The following is a 16,848-nucleotide window of genomic DNA, read 5'->3' as shown; positions in this document are numbered from 1 at the left end:
GAGAAGACCTGAGTCAGAACATAAAGCAACTACATCACCCAGAATGCTGGTCGGTCCTCTGCCATTTCTCTTAGTGAGATTTCCTCCAAGCAGGAAGGAAGGGAGTTCATTTGCCTTCCGACTCCAGCTCCGTATTCCAGGCCAGCTCTCTGAGATGGACTGAACTAGCTGGCTCCTAACGTGTAAGCTAATCCCCAGAGTCCACGCCCTGTGATCATGCGAGGCCATGCCGCTAACCGGAAAGTGAGCGGGCGATGCCGCTCGCTGGGTCTGGGCGGTACTGACCGGTACAGTTGGCTTCGTCAGACCAGTCTCTGCAGTCGTTGTCTCCGTCGCACACCCAGGAGGAGCGGATGCACATCCCGGAGCTGCAGTTGTACTCATCACTCCGGCACTGGTGCATCTCTGTGGGGGGATGAAAGACGGAGACGTGAGGGCACGAGCCCGCCTCCCCAACTGGAGTCCAGTTTCACAGGGGCTAGCGGGGGATCCACAGCACCGGGTAGGAGTAGGCAGCACGGACAGAGAGCCTTGCACCCAGGCAGCCACTGCGGAAGGAGAGCGCTGTACCCAGGACAGGAAGCCATCTAGAATAATTCCCACAGACGATGCTGCAAATGGGTCCTTAGCGGCATTGTGAGACAGGCACTATGGTTGGAACGTGTCCCCAAAACTCGAAGATGGACGCTTAATCACCAGAGTGAGGCCTTCCAGAGGAGGACTAAGGGTAAATCCGTGTCGAAGAGAACAGGCTCTTCCTAGGCACTGAGTGTGTGGGCATCGGGACCTTGCACTTCCCAGCCCAGAACGGGAGGAATGAACTTCTGTTGCTCATGAGCTACGCAGTCTTAGACTTTTACTATACCTGAAAAGAACAGAGGCTCAGAACTTTGTAGTAGAACTTTCTCGAGCCTCAAAAGATGGGGGTAGCAAAGCACAAAGCCCAGGGGGCTGACCTAGAAGCAGGTTGCAAGCAGAGGTGGTGAGTGAGCTATTTATGATAAAAAGAGCCTGAGGCGTATGAAGAGGGTCTACTCCAGAGAAGGGGCTCGTGGGACCCGGGGATGGATTAGGACCAAGGAGCAGGAATGGGCCAGGAGTGAAGATGGGAGCCGAATGGCCAACCATATATGCCCCAGGGAGGGAGGGAGATGAGTCTGGAAATAAGGAGACACACAGGATTCCCACTCTACTAGACCAAGACTCACAATACACTTCAACCTTTGGAGAAAAGTAGGGAGGAGATGGCAAGAAGGAGGGCAACTGAGCACGAACCCCATGGACGTGTTCCATTATGGAAAAGGAAGCCAGTCCTCCCAGAAGGTGTTCTCAAATGTACTCCACTACCTCTGACTTTCAGCAGAGTTTCCCGAGCCATTAGTTTGTGTGTTAAACCGAATCATGAGCCCCTCCTGCTCCCCCTTTTTTAGCCCCTTGTGAGTCCATTTACCTGCTCCTAATAAAGGAAGCAGGCCGTGTGTGTGTGTGTGTGTGTGTGTGTGTGTGTGTGTGTGTGTGTGTGTGTGTGTGTGTGGATGGACAGGAAGGAGGGGATGACAGAGACAGAGCCACACCAACCCATCACCACGTCTGGCTCGGTGTCTGATCTCCATTCTCACTTCTCACTCAGGCTGATGGGTCTCCCATCTGGTGCACTGTGAGCATTGCATAATGTCTCTGTCAATAGCCAACAAAGGAGTTTGGGCCCAGAGCCTGCTAACTAAGACAGGGCTCGTGAGAGTGACAGCGCAGCACTGTGCGACAGGAAGAGCGTGGGCTTGCCAAGCAGGATCCAGGCCCCAGACCCCCCTTAGACACAAGCTCACTGGGTCTCCTTGAACCAGCCCCCTTCCCCCCACCCCCGCCCTGGGGAAATCATGAAGGTGGACACAGTCAGCGAATGTGGAAATTAAAAGGACGGGACTAGACAATCCCTATCACTGCTTACACTGCTCACACGATATTCTCCTAACCTAAAGTTTACCATTCGGAAGGCAGAAGCTCCAATCAATGCTTACATTACCTGCTGACTTTTAGCAGAATTTACTGAATGATACTCATGGGGGGAAAAAATCCCAGCTCACAAAGCTGTAGATCCAACCTTCACTAGGATACTCTCACACCCACTTAGAGAGTGTGGGTCGAGTTCCTGCCTCCCTATCCATTGCTTTGCCAGGCACTGGGAGCTCCTGTCTGTAACCCTAGAAACTCAGGAGGCTGAGATCTGAGGACTGCAGTTCAAAGCAAAGTCTATGAGTTTCACAGGGAAGCCTATGAGACTCTTATCTTCAATTAGCTACCAAAAAGCTAAATGGTAGAGCTAAGCAAATAGAGCTAAGGTCAAGCCCCACTTCCGGCACAAACATACATGCAAAGTGAAAGAAGACAGAAGCTCACTCTCTGGCTGGCACATCTCCCTTTGATAGAATATCTACATGGCAAAAAGAATTTATTTTCTCCTTTTTCCGATTAGAAAACAAACACAATCAAAGAGTAAGTGACTGTAATGAGTCCAGGCCCCATCTTTTCCTTCCTTACTTCTGCAACCCATTAACTCTACATCAAGCATGACCCGAAGAACCAAATGTTCACGAAACAAACAAACCAACAAGCCCTGTAAGAAGGGAAGAGGAAGGAAGGCTCAACACTGCCTCGTGGATGGTGGAGGCCCTGCAACTGGAAGATGATGAACCCCGAAATGACTATCAGAATCCCCCTTTTCCAGCCCTCCCTGGCCGTCAGTGCAGCCCGCCGGCAGGCACGGTCACCTCCGGCTCAGAAGGGGCTCCGCGCGCCGCATCCTCTTACCACAGTGCCTCTCGTCACTGTTGTCTCCACAGTCATCCTCAAGATCACATTTGTAAGAGAGTGGGATGCAGGTCCCCGACTCCTGGCACCGGAACTGGGTCTCCACGTCACAGACAGTGGTAGCTACAATGAGAGCGACAAGACACTCATGAGGGACAGCTAATTCCCCTCGACACAAACTTCCCTTTAGAAAGCCAGTTAACAAGAAAAGACCAAAGAACACTTGAATGACAAACACAGAAATCAAACGTCGATTTCACCTAAGAAATACACTTCATGAGAACCGGAAGCGCACAACCACAGCACAGCCATCTTCCGGGGGTCAGCGTCGGATAGGAACAGGGTCTGCAAGGGCCAGACGCTGTGTGGGAGTGAGGGGCTGTCCCCCCTCCTGAGTCCCTTCAGATGTGAAGATGTCCCCCCAGGCCACTGACAGCCATGCCTTTATCTAGAAAACTCCTATTGAGGTAGTTCGATTCCCCAGGGAAGCTGGAATTGTGCTGTTTTGAAAACCGCCCAGATACGCAGGGTGCAGGCTTCTTTGTCAGTCTGGGCCAAGTGTCAACCCTCATTCTTCCGCTTCCCTAGGCAGATGATTTCACCTCCCCAAACCTCAGTTTCCTCGGCAGTCAAATGAGGGCAAACTAACACTTGTGATCACAGGCAGAAAGAGTGGGCTTGGACCTGGCTTCCTGCCACCTACTTAACCATCTGTGCCTCTGTCCCCTCTCTCATCAAGTGCAGATAAGGGCTAGCTGGCAGTACCATACCACAAAGAGAGTATAACCAGAATTAAGTAAGAAAACAGGCTTGGGGCTGAAGTCTATGTAATAAATAGGAGCGAGAGCTAACAGGCTCCAAACACACAACACTTTTCTTCCTCAACTTGTGACAGGCGCTTCTGGCATCATGGACAGAGATTTCCTCCCTTTCCTGATCACAGAACATGTCTGGCTTTTGTAGAAAGCCCAGGGACCCAGGAAAAGCCCTGCAGGAAGGCGGGGGAAGGCAAGGTTGCCCTCCCGGGTAGCAGAGGGGCCACCAGGGAAGGTAACAGCGTGACAGAGCGGAATTCTGGGCGGGAGGCTGGGGGTGGGGCCCGGCACCACGTGACATGCTGAATGGTAACACTGCTGTCAGACAGCCCGGCAGCTCCTGCTGGAGGCGCCCGTCTCCTCTGACACTGAGCTCACGTGGGAGGCAAGGGATGAATGCAAAATGACAAAACTGCAGGGGACTCGCGTCAAAACCCCCGAGCCTGCGTCCGCCCAGCTGGAGGAGTGTTTAACAGGAAGGGAAATGACTGGCAGCCTCCCTCTCCCGTGTCCCCCGCACACCCTTCCTCTCTTCCTTGGCGGCTGACGGGTGCCGCACTAACTCCTCCAGCGCTCTGCCCAGCACACGATTGTCCCTGGCCTGCGGTGGGCAGGGTGCCGCAGCATCTCGAATCCCCTCTGTCTTTATAAGGAGAGGGACCCGAAGGCCCAGATACCCCTCTGGGGTGTCCCCATGTGGCTGGCTTCAAATCCCCGAGTCCCTCATCACCTCACCCCATCACACATCTGACTTGTCGGAACTCGAGCCGAGTGGCCGTGGGAGACAGCAGAGCAAGAGCAGGTCAGGGTGGGATTCCAGAAAAGCCAGCCCCAGATGACACAGGCCAAGCCAGGAGGAGGACAGAGCCAGCCACATGCATCCAGAGTGTGTTTCAGCTGCGGGAAAGCCCCGGGGCCAGCAACAAAGCCGGCCTGGGCTGGGGGGGGGGGGGGACGACAGCAGGCTCTTCTCAAACATGCAGGTTTTGGTTCCTCCGAACACGTGGAACCCGCAGCTTGTCCAGTCCTCGGGAAGCGAGCCTGGGGCTCGGGGAGTAGTAGTGAACTGCCTTTTATCCCTGGCTACTGGACTTGGGTTTATCTACCTTACATCTCTCTGCTTCTACCGTAATTATTAAAGTCAGGGCAGTTTTCTTAAACCTGCTAACCGTTGCCCTGCCTTGATTATGTAACAAACCCATTTTCTACTTCACACTGGTAACGCCGTTTGTTAATGTTGTTGGGGAGCTCAGTCTAGTCTCCTGCCGATACCACGCTTCCCCGTGAGGCTGTCGGGCGGAGGAGGCTTGATCAACGCCGTCTGTGCAAAGGAGCGGAACAGGCACAGGGGACAGGGGACAGGGTTCCGCGGTCACCTCCCGCAAGCCCACGGGGGCAGGGCACAGTCATGTGGGGCCTGGGTGAGCCCAAGGAGGTCGTATCTCTAGACTTCCTTTCAGGGTGAAATGGCATGGAAATGTGGCATCTGCTCCAGGATGAAGGCCTAAACCAACCGAGCGTGCAGAGACCCAGCAAGCCCGTGGGAAAGACAGCCTCTGCGCTGCCAAAGGAAGGAAGCAGCGTGAAAAAGCAGGCCGAGTAAGCCAAGCTACTCCAGAGGCTGCGATCCAAGCCTCAACACCGGCCCCAGCAGGAAAATAAGTCTGTGAGATGCTTATCGCCAATTCACCAGCCACAAGCCAGAAGTGGAGGTGTGGCTCACAGAGCTCCAGCTGGAGCAAAAAAAACAAACAACCAGACCAGAGCTCCCCCCAAAACCCAAAACAAACAACCAGAAAACATTAAGTGAAGAAAGGCTAGCTAAGCTTAAATAACTGCTTATTTATCTATAAACACTGTTGACTAGAGTCTCGTGCTTCAGCTGAAGTGTCAAACCTATTCAGTACAGAGACTTGGGTGCCGAGGTACTCCACGGCCCAGCCCACGTTCATCACCAATCCGTTCTAACTAGCTCTCTGGAGCATGGCAAGCAGCCAATACCAACTAACTGGAGTAAAGTACATGTGGACATAGCTGCTGCCTGTCTCTATGCCTCTCTATGAAGGCTGAGCACTGAGTTTGGAAATCAAACCACAGCACTACTCCAAGTCACCAGTTTCATCACAGTGCTAAAGCCAAGGTCAGAAGCCAGATCGCCAAACTGGCTGTTTCAACTGTGGGTGCTTATTAATTGCAAAGGATAGTCGGCTGCATTATGTGAATGGAATGTAGACATGATATTGAATAGATAGAACACCGACGGGATATAACGACATATAAGACAGGACATGATGCGTGGTGTGATGTGCTTTGCTCGTGGAAACGTGCTTTCTGTTTTCCACCCCCTTGAGCCCCCGCGGGCCTCAGCCATGGTGGCGGCCAGCACCTCGTCTCCAGGGCCCGGCCTAGAAGGAGCCACCCGCCTGCCGCGCCCTGTCCCTCACGGGTCACCCCTGAGAACTCACGGCAGTTCCGCTCATCGCTCATGTCTCCACAGTCGTTGTCGAAGTCACACCACCAAATGCTGTTGATACAGTTCCCGTTGCTGCAGCGATACTGGTTGCGAAGACAGGTGTTCTCTAAACACGGGGTGAGGAAGAAGAGGAGGAGGACGAGGATGAGCAGGAGGAGGAGGGGGAGGAGGAGGGGGAGGGGGAGGAGAAAGAGGAGGAAGAGGGGGAGGGGGAGGAGGGGGAGGAGGAGGGGGAGGGGGAGGAAGAGGAGGAAGAGGGGGAGGGGAGAGAGGGAAGGAGGAGGAAGAGGAGGAAGAGGAGAAGGAGGAGGAGGAGGAGGAGGAGGAAACAGAATCAAGATTATTCATACTGCTGGACCAGGGGACTTTCTCTAAGCCCCCACTTCTCTTCCTACATCATTCTGCAGTAAAGGTGGGGGAAGGGGGCGAGTCACAAGCACACATGAAAACAAGGAAAGAAAATCCTTCCCCTGAGAGCTTCCTTCCTTCCTCTTTAAACTACAACTGCAGGGGAGAGGCAGTGTGGCAGTGTTTAGCAGTGTTGATAGCACTGGCAAGGCCCCTTGGATACCCAGTACAGTCCATGGGCACAAGAAAATGCTAAGTAACAAAGCAACTCTTCAATGGACTGTCTACACAGCACTAAAACACACACGTCCATTACATCCATCACTGTGCTGTGTGCAAAGCCAGATGTCCACACGTATGGGCTCCCTGCTGGCCAACCACACACTGAAAATATCTCGATCTATCCTGAACATACACCAGCTTTTTATTCCCTGATCAACACAGTAGGGTACCTCTTTATAATATGTTAGGTATTAGAAGTAATCCAGGGGAGATTTGAAGTACACAGAGATATGTGTGCAGGTCACACATAAATACTATGTCATTTCGTGATAGAGCGCTTGCCTTGAGCTGAAGAGCACAGGGACAGCACGCAGGCCCAGAGTTCAAGACCCATGAACAACACCCCCCCCCCAAAAAAAAAGAACAAATACTATGTCATTTCCTATAAGAGACATGCATATTCATGGAATTCCAGAACTAGTGGAGTTCTGTACCAATCCCCAGAACACTCAAGGATGATGCCATATATTCACAGGTAATCATATGGCGTATACATCCAACTCAAGAGCAGAGTGAGTTACTAAGGGTTATTTGTTGTTGTTGTTGTTTTTGCCCATGTCTTTAAAGCACACACACACACACACACACACACACACACACACACACACACACACACACGGCATGATTTTGAAAACTCAATCTGACAGAGTATCCTACCCTCCCTCATGAAGCGTGGTGTGAATTTTATTTCTCTCCCAATGGCTTCAGGATGCCATCCAGAGTCTGCAAGGAAGTGCTTTCTAAGGAAGGCAGGCCATCTTTTTCTCATCTGTATTTCCTAAGCAAGATGGATAGAAGGCTCCCATTGTGTGCCTCGCCCCTGGGCCTTGGGACCGGCAGGGCCAAGTGAGGTTAGGGTTACAAAGCAAATATGACCTCAAAGAAGAGAAGACAGCACGTGTGCCGCCCACCAGGCCCCTCCCGGCTTCTCGCTGACCGAGGTGTGAGGCTAGGGACGGGGAAGTGGGAACAGGGAACAATAGGCTTTTGGAGGAAAGTATTTTAAATCTACGTATTCCAGATCTAAGGGGTGGGGATATTTTGCCATGACTTGGAAATCATGACAAAATGGCCATAGAGCATGCACAGAGCCCACCCCCCAAATATAGGTCTAAAAGCTCAGGCTGCTTCAGGCTGTGAGTGGTGGATAGCTGTACACTAGTGAGAAAAATGAGTCCATTCCTCTAGAGTCAACAGATTTCCCAGACAGGCTGGGCCAGCCCATAATCAGCAGAAGTGGAGAACCTGGAAGTCCCAAGGAGTGGGGTAAGGAAAGAAAGATGCAGAAGGACCATGAAGACGAGCCAGGCGTTCTGATGACACCATTGTCAAAGGCACATTACTACTTTCACGGACAGCTCAGGCCGGTGCTGAGTGCACGCTGGAGTGTCACGGGCTAGGATGTCGGTAAGTACCCAGTGCATTTCATGTCTAGCTGGGACATTTCCCAATAACCTGACAGGTCAGGGAACATCTAGCCAAGATGAGAAAAGGAGAAAGGCGAAGGAAGACACAGGCAAAAAGAGACCCACCTTCCTTGGTGCAGGTGTTGTTCTTCAGCTGATAACCCTGAGGACACTCACACACGAGGTCCCCAGACGGGAGCACGCTGCTCGCCACGCCCTCTGGACACCTGCAGCTTTTGCTGTTGTTGGCTTTGGGCAGGCAGAGCAGGCTACACGGCCTGGGCACACAGGCGTTGCTTCCTGGAGAGAAGACAAGAACAACACAACCGCCAAGTGAACACGGTCCACGAGGGAGCCTCGGAACACGAGGAAGACAGGCTACAACCTCCTGGTCTCGCAGAAATGACAGTGAGAAGCTCAGAAAGGCTATGTGAGCAGCTGAGGTGTTTCTTTTTTCTTTTTTTTTTTTGGGGGGGGGTCCGGTCGTGGGGCCTGAACTCTGGGCCTGGGCGCTGTCCCTCAGCTCTTCAGCTCAAGGCTAGCGCTCTACCACTTGAGCCACAGCGCCACTTCCGGCTTTTTTCTTTTTGCTTACGTGGTGCTGAGGAATTGAACTCAGGGCCTCAGGCATGCAAGGCAAGCACTCTACCACTGAGCCACCTTCCCAGCCCCTAAGGTACTTCTTATACCCACCCACCTCTGCCCACAGCGCTGGGGAGGGGTCATACCCCTGTAGCAATGTTCCCCAACAATACCACTCCTGAGTTTAAGCCCCAGAACTGACTGAACAATAACCACCACCAAACACAGTATTCAAAACTGCTGTCATAGTTACAGGAACACTGCTCTTCGAACAACAGCAAGGCCTGATGGATTTCCTTCAGTTTCTGCAGCCATCGTGGCTCTGGTGCTTACTACTTCCTTAGTGTGTGCTCTGGACAAGTGCTGGGCCATTTCTCTTCTTATCTTCAAGCCCAGAGTCCACATGGCCTTGGGGAAGGTGAAGGAAGGTTTTGCGGCCCACAGTGCCCGTTGGTGTGGTGTGGATGACAGCCCTCCCTTAATGAATGTACTTATGGCTAGTGTTTACTTGGCCAGCAGAAAGTCGCAAATGGACTTAGCACAGATAACAAAATAACAAGAGATAAGGGACTAAAGACACCACCCAGCGGCAGCGTGCACATTTAGCATGTGCAAAAATCTGGGTTTAATTCTTGTCTCCCCATCACTCCCCCCCAAAAAAAACCAAGAATGAAAAATAACAAAAATGAATGGCATTGGGGGAACTAATATGCATCGTCAATTGCAATTAGCTCTTAGTATCTAAAAAAAGCAAAGACACTCCTTCTTGTAGCAGCATTGACCTAACTCAAACTAGCATCCCTGGGGCACTGTGCCCTTGTTTCCTGGCTGTGCATCTCTTGGGTAGCCAGGAAGCCTCTGAGAGGGTCCCGCCCCCACCAAACACAGAATGAAAGATCATCCCAAAAGCAAAGCGAGAACGGGAGCCAAGGGATGCATTAACCAATCCTGGGCCAAAGGGAAGTCACAGCCGACCCTGCACAACACAGACTACGTTCTGCCCACCAGCACACATCTCCGGTTCAAATGGGCCTTCCTCTGTGCAGAACTAGAATTTCTCTGGCTAGTCTTAATGAAGGCGATTCTTGGGGACAAGAAGAGCAATGCACACCTAAGCTGAGGGTCACAGGCCTGTTAACTGGACACGAGCAGATCATGTGCACGTGTGCTCAGAGCATGCTGTCTACCCCATTCTCCACCCCCAGCCCCCAGCCACAAGTTAAGTATACCGCAGTAAGAGGCACCCTAGCAAGAATCCCTTGGGAAAGCTACTGAATACCTACAATTTCATTCTCTAATCTGCAAACACTGATCATACCACCAGCCCTCCCTCTTTGCAGGCCAGTAGAGGGGCATAACAATAATACATATGTAAGATACTTTATAGTCTTTGGAAGGTGTTCTCAGGCTATCTTCCTCAGTCCCGAAGGGATTAGAGTAGTATCTCTAACTGTATCACTCTCCTTGTCAATTTTCTCTTCACACCGTGAGCCAAGAACCACAAAACAGTATCAAGATTCTTGTTCAACACAGAGAACTTAGCAGTTTCTCAATAAAGGAGTCAGCTGACCCTGGATACTATTCAATCCTGTGTGATAAAACAGGTGACACTTAAAGGGGCTATTCTTCTTGCCTGAGTTCCCTAGAATCCAGTCCGGCCAGAGATCAGTGAGGAAAAATGGCATCGAAGGAAGAAAGATCAGATTTAGGAGGTTCACATCAAGAGAACTGTAGTTCTCGTCTAGTCAAGTGGTGTATGCCTGTGATCCCAGCTGTGCAAGTGGCAGAGGTAGGAAAGCTGCAGACTAAGGCTTCTCTGGGCCAAACATGGGGACCTCGGCAGAAAAACAACTGGAGCAAAAAAGGACGGGGGGGGGGGGGCGGGGGCAGGACGGATCAAGTGGCCGAAAATCTGAGGTCCCGAGTTCCAACCTCAGGAGCACAAGATGAAAGCGCCACACAGAGAGAGGCATGGAGCCGCGTGAGCACCAGCGTGAGCGCCCTGGCTCACCCGCTGCTCCTCCCCCAGCGGCAAGGGGCCGGGCAGGAGGACGCCATCACCCACCCAGCACCACCGCTCCAGGCAGGCAAAGCACGCTGTCTTCCAGCTGTTTGTGTGTCATTAGAAAAGAAATTAAGATGTCATTAGGAAGAAATTAAATAATGCTCATGTTGTCGTGACAACAAAGACGCAGGCTGCCAGAGCCTGCTCAGCGCGGGGCGCTAGCCCGCACACCGCCCCTCGCCTGAGGCCGGAGGAGGGGCCTCTGCCTTACCCGTGTTCTTCCCCTTGTAGAAAATCTTCATGTCCATCAGCCCCGTGAGCTGGCTGCCCAGGGTCTCTATCTGGGAGCCGCTGTATTTGGACGCTCGGAAGATGCTCAGCTGCGACCAGTCATCCCAGTAGATCTCGTTCTGAAACACAAGACAAAGCCTTCGCCCGTGGGTCCAGCCTTTTGCTCCTTTGTCCCACACGGCCCAGGCAGAAGAGGAGACAAGTGGACACATGCTGGCTGAATGAGGGCCTGAGACCAGAATTCCCCTCAACCCCACGCGTTGGTGACTGCATCCACACCTCACCAACTACCCCCACGCAGGAGCCATCTGGCGAGCATTCGAGTCTGACCACACACAGGACCCCCAGGTTGAAATCGGCCGGTTTTAAAGGGGCAGACCCCTTTTGATGTGTAGCGTGGAAAGCACTACGAGGGTCACGCGGAGGGACCCCGCTCCTGTGAAGGGCGAGGAGGCACGGCGAACCTCACAGGAGACGAAGCCTCGGAACTGAGCGCCGCCACAGGCACTTGCGACGTGAGCAACGCGGGAGCTGTCTGGGGCTCCTGGCGTCACCACATCCCTCCCTGATGCTGAACGAATCGATCCACCCTCAGAACTCCACAGGACTCGAGACAGCAGCGATGTAAAAGCCCCGGCTGGCCCGGCCTGGCCCCTCCGTGTGCCCCTTGCACGGGGGCGGACAGCGAGGGCTCACCTTGAAGACAGCGATGGCATAGGGGTGCGGGAGGTTGTCCAGGATGAGCGAGCGCCGCTGGCCGCTGAAGGTGGCGCGCTCGATGCAGTCCAGATAGGCGTCGGTCCAGTAGATCCACTGCTCGTCCACCGAGATGCCGTTGGGCCACTTCACGTCCTCCGACACGAGCCGATGCACGGCGGAGCCGTCCATGTTGCTCCGATAGATGCCGGGCTTCAGATCACCCCAGTCAGTCCAAAACAGCACGCTGCTCAGAACGAAGACACAACACACATCTCGTCAACAGGAGACACAGGGCTTCACAAAATACAATCCTCCATGATTATTGTGTGTGAAACTATTGCTTCATTGACTCCAGTAGAGGTATTAGAACTTACCTGCAACCAAATGATGCAAAGATAGTATATGGAATTATATAATATATAGAAATATAGGTGCATAGATGTATACAATGGTACATGCAACAGACTACTCTAAAACCTACAAACCTGTAGGTGTTCACTGACAGTGGAACCATTTCCAAAGTAGGTCTGCTAGTAAGTGTGCTAGGAGCCTAAGCCACACTTGCATGTGTCCCTGTGGGCAGGGCATGCCGGAAGGCAATGCTTGTAAGTGACTCACAGCACTTCCCAATGCAACACAAGAAACTAACAATAAAACTACTCCTTGGGGGTATGGATGAGGGATGGGAAGTTAAGAATCAGAAGGGAGATTGGCCAGACACAGTGGCTCATGCCTGTAATGCCAACTATGCAGGAAGTAAACATCTAGATCATGGCTCAAGAACACCAAGTGAAAAGTTAAGAGTCCATCTCAAACAAAAGCCAGGCATGTTGGTGGGTGTCTGAGGAGGATTGTAAACCCAGGCCAAGCCAGGCAAAAACACAGAGCTACATAAAAAAATCTCTACAGCAAAAAGGACTGGGGTATGGCTCACAGGTCCCAGTTTAAACCCCAAAAGCACCAAAAAAAGGGGTGGGGGAAGGGGAGAAAACAAACTTCTATTCTCTGTTATTATCTTTAATCAGGTACACAGATTATTTTTAGAATTTTCGGTTGCCGATCATAAATGCAGTGGGAGGAAGGTTAACCCACTATCTCCCGTACAGTACAGTGATGTTTCTCTTTGTGAAGGAGTTAGTAAAAAGCACCTCTGCAGCTCCCAAGAAACTCACCGGAGAGCTGGACTGAATCAAATGTGTATGTCCTGCACGAAACTCAGTCCTGACAATCATGAGCGGCTCTGCCTCGTCTGTGAAGACCTTCCTAACCTTCCCCTTCGAGAGAAACATCCCAGGGACATGAGACACCCGGATGCCTGATACACAGCAAACAGGGAGCTGGCCACGAGGCTGCCACCTACCCCCGACACTCAGAAAAGGCAGAGGTTTTGTCCAGCGCTTTGTGCTTGCGATTGCCACAACATTCGACACCAAGCTGCCTTCCTTTTGGAGACCCACTTACCCCTCTTGAGGCACGAGGACCAGAGCCCTGGGCCGGTCGAGCACAGAGGAATTGATGATTGTGAGTCGAAAGTCACCATCTGGATTGGCTACCTGACAGGAAGAGGGGGAAGCAGGAAGGCCAGATTGGATCTGATTGCCCTAAAAGGCTCAACGTGGCTGCCTACAGTCGCATGCTCCCCTCCACAGCTCTGCTTCACAGCCTCATTCTCCCATCAGAATGCGCTGATCCCCCAACCGTCCCACCCCGTCCCACCCCCACCCCACGCCACCCCAGGCTGGTGTGACAGCTCTTATACAATCTGAAGGGGCAGCAAGAGCAACGTGTCCCCCTCCTCTGGGGGTTTCCAGAGCCACCCCCAACAGATGGCATCCTCTAAGGAGGTAGAAGCCCCTTAAATAATATCCCATGATTGTTCCGATCAACTTCAGGGCAAGAATTGTGGCCTATTATCAGATACCTATGTTTACATAATAGATTGTGTGTTTTCAGCCATAGGCTTTGAGGAAGAATGAAGCAAAAGCTGCCCTTTGTCCCAAGGTGGAGGCGCAATTAGGTGACTTGATTTTGAAATGCCAACAGTATCTAATAAAAAAGGAATAATAATAACACTGTGTAGTGTTTGCCATCTTCCTGTGCCCCTTAAATCGTCTCTCGACTGCTTGTAACACCCACCGCAGTGCAAACGCTATGCAAACATTTGCTACACAGTGCTGTTAAGGAAATATCAACAAGAAAAGAAAGTCTGTACTTGTTGAGTACAGTTTTGCGTTGCTTTGCAGTTGTGAGTATTTTTAATCCTGGGATGCAAAACTGCAGATCTGAAGGGCTGGCTGGAGGCCATCCTGTGTCTACTGCTTGGCTGGCCCAGGTCACCATGGCCCAAAGCCTCCTGGGCTCTACACTGCACACAAAACAAATTCTCCAGGTCACAGCCCTGCTGCAAGGAGTCCACAGACTGGTCTGACCTTCTCCCTCTCCCACGCTGGCTGGACGGCTCATCTCATGATTCTCCAAGCCTGGTGCTCCTCCAGGAGCGCCTCCTCTCTGCTTTCCTGCCATGGCCCATGCCGGCCTGCCCTTCCCACCATTCACCCTAACCCCAGAGGGACATCCCCGCAGCTCCGCATCTGCCCCCTCTCCTAACTCTCCTGAACCACTCTACATAGCTCACTCACGTCTCTCAGGAACCCTCTCCAACTCCAGTAACGCTCTCCAACTCCAGTAACCCTCCCCCAACTCCAGTCAGCCTCCCCAACTCCAGTCAGCCTCTCCAACTCCAGTAACCCTCCCCCAACTCCAGTCAGCCTCCCCAACTCCAGTCAGCCTCTCCAACTCCAGTAACCCTCCCCCAACTCCAGTCAGCCTCCCCAACTTGTCAGCCTCTCCAACTCCAGTCAGCCTCTCCAACTCCAGTCAGCCTCCGCTCGTCCCAGCACACTCAGCTCAGATGCCAGAGCCCCAGAAGTCTCTCTGCCCCGCTTCCCGCCACCGCCCAGAGCTCCCGGCCACCTCCTGCTTTGAGAACCTCATGGCGCTCAGCACCAGGAGAACCAGTTCCTGTCTTTCATCTCTTGGCTTTCTCCACTGACACGTCAGGTCTCCTCAAACAGGAGTTTGTATGCCAGGCCCACTGTGCTGTCCTTGAGCCTGAGACCAGGCCTGGCACACATCACACACCACAGGCTTTGTGGATAAATGCGTCGCCATCTTCCCCATAACAAAACCTGAAGAAGAGAAGCCCCTTGCCCTACGTCCAGCAGTTGGCAGCGCAGCGCCTGAATCCGGGCTGCCTCTCCAGGCTGTCCTGTCTCATTGCCTGCACTGAGCCCTGGGTACCTCAGTTCTGCTGGGCTAGCTGCCCCGAGCCACGCCTACCTGCAGGTAGGTACAAGTTGCTGGGGCATAGCCCTGGGCCCCAGCAGCAATTTGCATGCTGTATACACAATGCTTCTGGGTTGCACAGCACATTTATTACCCTCACGCTGTGGCCTTGGGCGAGTCAGTGGAGCAAGTTACTGGGTAGTGTAGTATGTAGCAGCTAGAAATGAGCAACAATGCTGATGGGAATTATTACTCCAGAATAATACTGGAGTATTTCTGCTCTGATATTATCATCACTCTGCTAAAGCACAGGCTTTCCTACCAAGCACCTATCCTCAGACGGGACAGCTGGGGCCGGAAGCAGTCATTTCCATAAGTGACCCTCTATTCTCCCTTCTCCACAAACTCAGCTTATCAATTCCCCGGAAATTCATGGAACATTTCCAGCTCTGTCCGATACCCTGGCCCCTAGCCCTGTGACGAGTGTGGCTCTGAGCTCAGGTGTTCCTGCTGTTCACTTAGTGTGGAACCACAGGAGCAGGCACATACCTCGATCTTTTTAAAGCCAGCATCCACCCAGTACAGCAACTGGCTGAGGGGCTCAAAGGCCAGGGCCTCCACTGTCTCCAGGCCGGAGTTGATGATCACTTCCTGTCCCGTACTCCCGTTCAAACAGAGGCGCTAAGGACAGAAAAACCATCAGAACACCGAAGGGTTCAGGTGGCTCAGAGTGAATCAATCTCATGGACAGTAACCCTTTATTTGCCTGGCTGAACGGACAGCAATGAGCTGGTTTATGGAAGTAAGCTCTCCAGATACATTATTAAAATCTATTTTGAGAACACTACTAAAATCTATTCCAGTTTGCAGTTTTAAACAGAGTAACAGAATCATCTCTATTACCCTGTATTATCATTATGAACACAGATTACTGAACGAGGCCCTGCATTGCAATCCTGAAGCCAGAGATGACTGCCATGTGTAAGTCTGTTGGTTTTTTTTTTTTTTTTTTTTTTTTTTTTTTTTTTAACAGAAATGAAACCAGACTGCTGGTAGTTTTGAGCTGTGTCTCCTTTTCTACTCTTTCTTCCCTGGAGAAGCTGTTGGCTATGAGGCACTGGCCTAGCACGATTACATTCTGTGCCACCCCAGCCCCTCCTCCCACATTCCCTGGTACCCTAAAACTTTTATTGGGTTGGACAATACAGATAAAACTCATTGGAACTGCTTTTCTAAAAAGACTAAGGAGACAAGAAATAAAGATCAAATAGCTCTCCTTTAAAATGCATGGAGTTCAGTTCATAAATGCATTTATGGCCCTTTCTAGCTTATCCAGGGATCTTCAATACGTGTGTGTGTGTGTGTGTGTGTGTGTGTGTGTGTGTGTGTGTGTGTGTGTGTGTGTGTGTGTGTGTGTGTGTGTGTGTGTGTGTGTGTGTGTGTGTGTGTGTGTGTGTGTGTGTGTGTGTGTGCACGCATTGCTATGTTTTAAAGCTAGGATCTCACTACACTGCCCAAGATGAACTCCTGGTGGCGTGGTTCTTATCTGTGTTTAGAGTAAGTGGAGTGGATAATTACAGGAACCTTGGATAAGTCAATTGTTACCATGTCATAACTTGAGAAGAAAGAGGCTGGCAGCAGCTGGTACAATACACAATGCATCTTACATTGCTAGTTCCAGAATATTCCTAGCAGAAGTGAGGCCTCAACAGTGCAATTTGGGGCTTCTTGGGGAACAGAGGGAAGGGGGAGAAGGAAGGAGAATAAGAAGAAAAAGAAGAAATAATAATTATCAAGTCATTGCCTTCTAATATGTACAGAAGGAAGCAAGTGAGGTTTTATCTGTCACTCCTG

The 16,848-nt window shown here is 51.7% G+C and overlaps 1 protein-coding gene across 1 annotated transcript in view; it reads right to left on the bottom strand.

The window, feature by feature from the left end:
- The window catches only part of LOC138824438 (sortilin-related receptor), a 113,110-nt gene that overhangs the window by 33,471 nt on the left and 62,791 nt on the right, over positions 1-16,848 (bottom strand). The window contains exons 18-25 of the mRNA XM_070018290.1: positions 15,544-15,675; positions 13,171-13,262; positions 11,707-11,953; positions 10,991-11,129; positions 8,259-8,432; positions 6,089-6,202; positions 2,809-2,931; positions 286-405 (exon numbers count right to left, since the gene is read on the bottom strand). Of these exons, the coding sequence (XP_069874391.1) occupies positions 286-405; positions 2,809-2,931; positions 6,089-6,202; positions 8,259-8,432; positions 10,991-11,129; positions 11,707-11,953; positions 13,171-13,262; positions 15,544-15,675 (1,141 nt within the window). The remainder of the gene's footprint in view (positions 1-285; positions 406-2,808; positions 2,932-6,088; positions 6,203-8,258; positions 8,433-10,990; positions 11,130-11,706; positions 11,954-13,170; positions 13,263-15,543; positions 15,676-16,848) is intronic.

This window comes from Dipodomys merriami, unplaced genomic scaffold (assembly GCF_024711535.1).
Source record: "Dipodomys merriami isolate MVZ:Mamm:240054 unplaced genomic scaffold, mDipMer1.0.p SCAF_129, whole genome shotgun sequence".
In the NCBI taxonomy this organism is placed as follows: domain Eukaryota; kingdom Metazoa; phylum Chordata; class Mammalia; order Rodentia; family Heteromyidae; genus Dipodomys; species Dipodomys merriami.
This window is presented reverse-complemented; position numbering and strand designations above follow the sequence as displayed.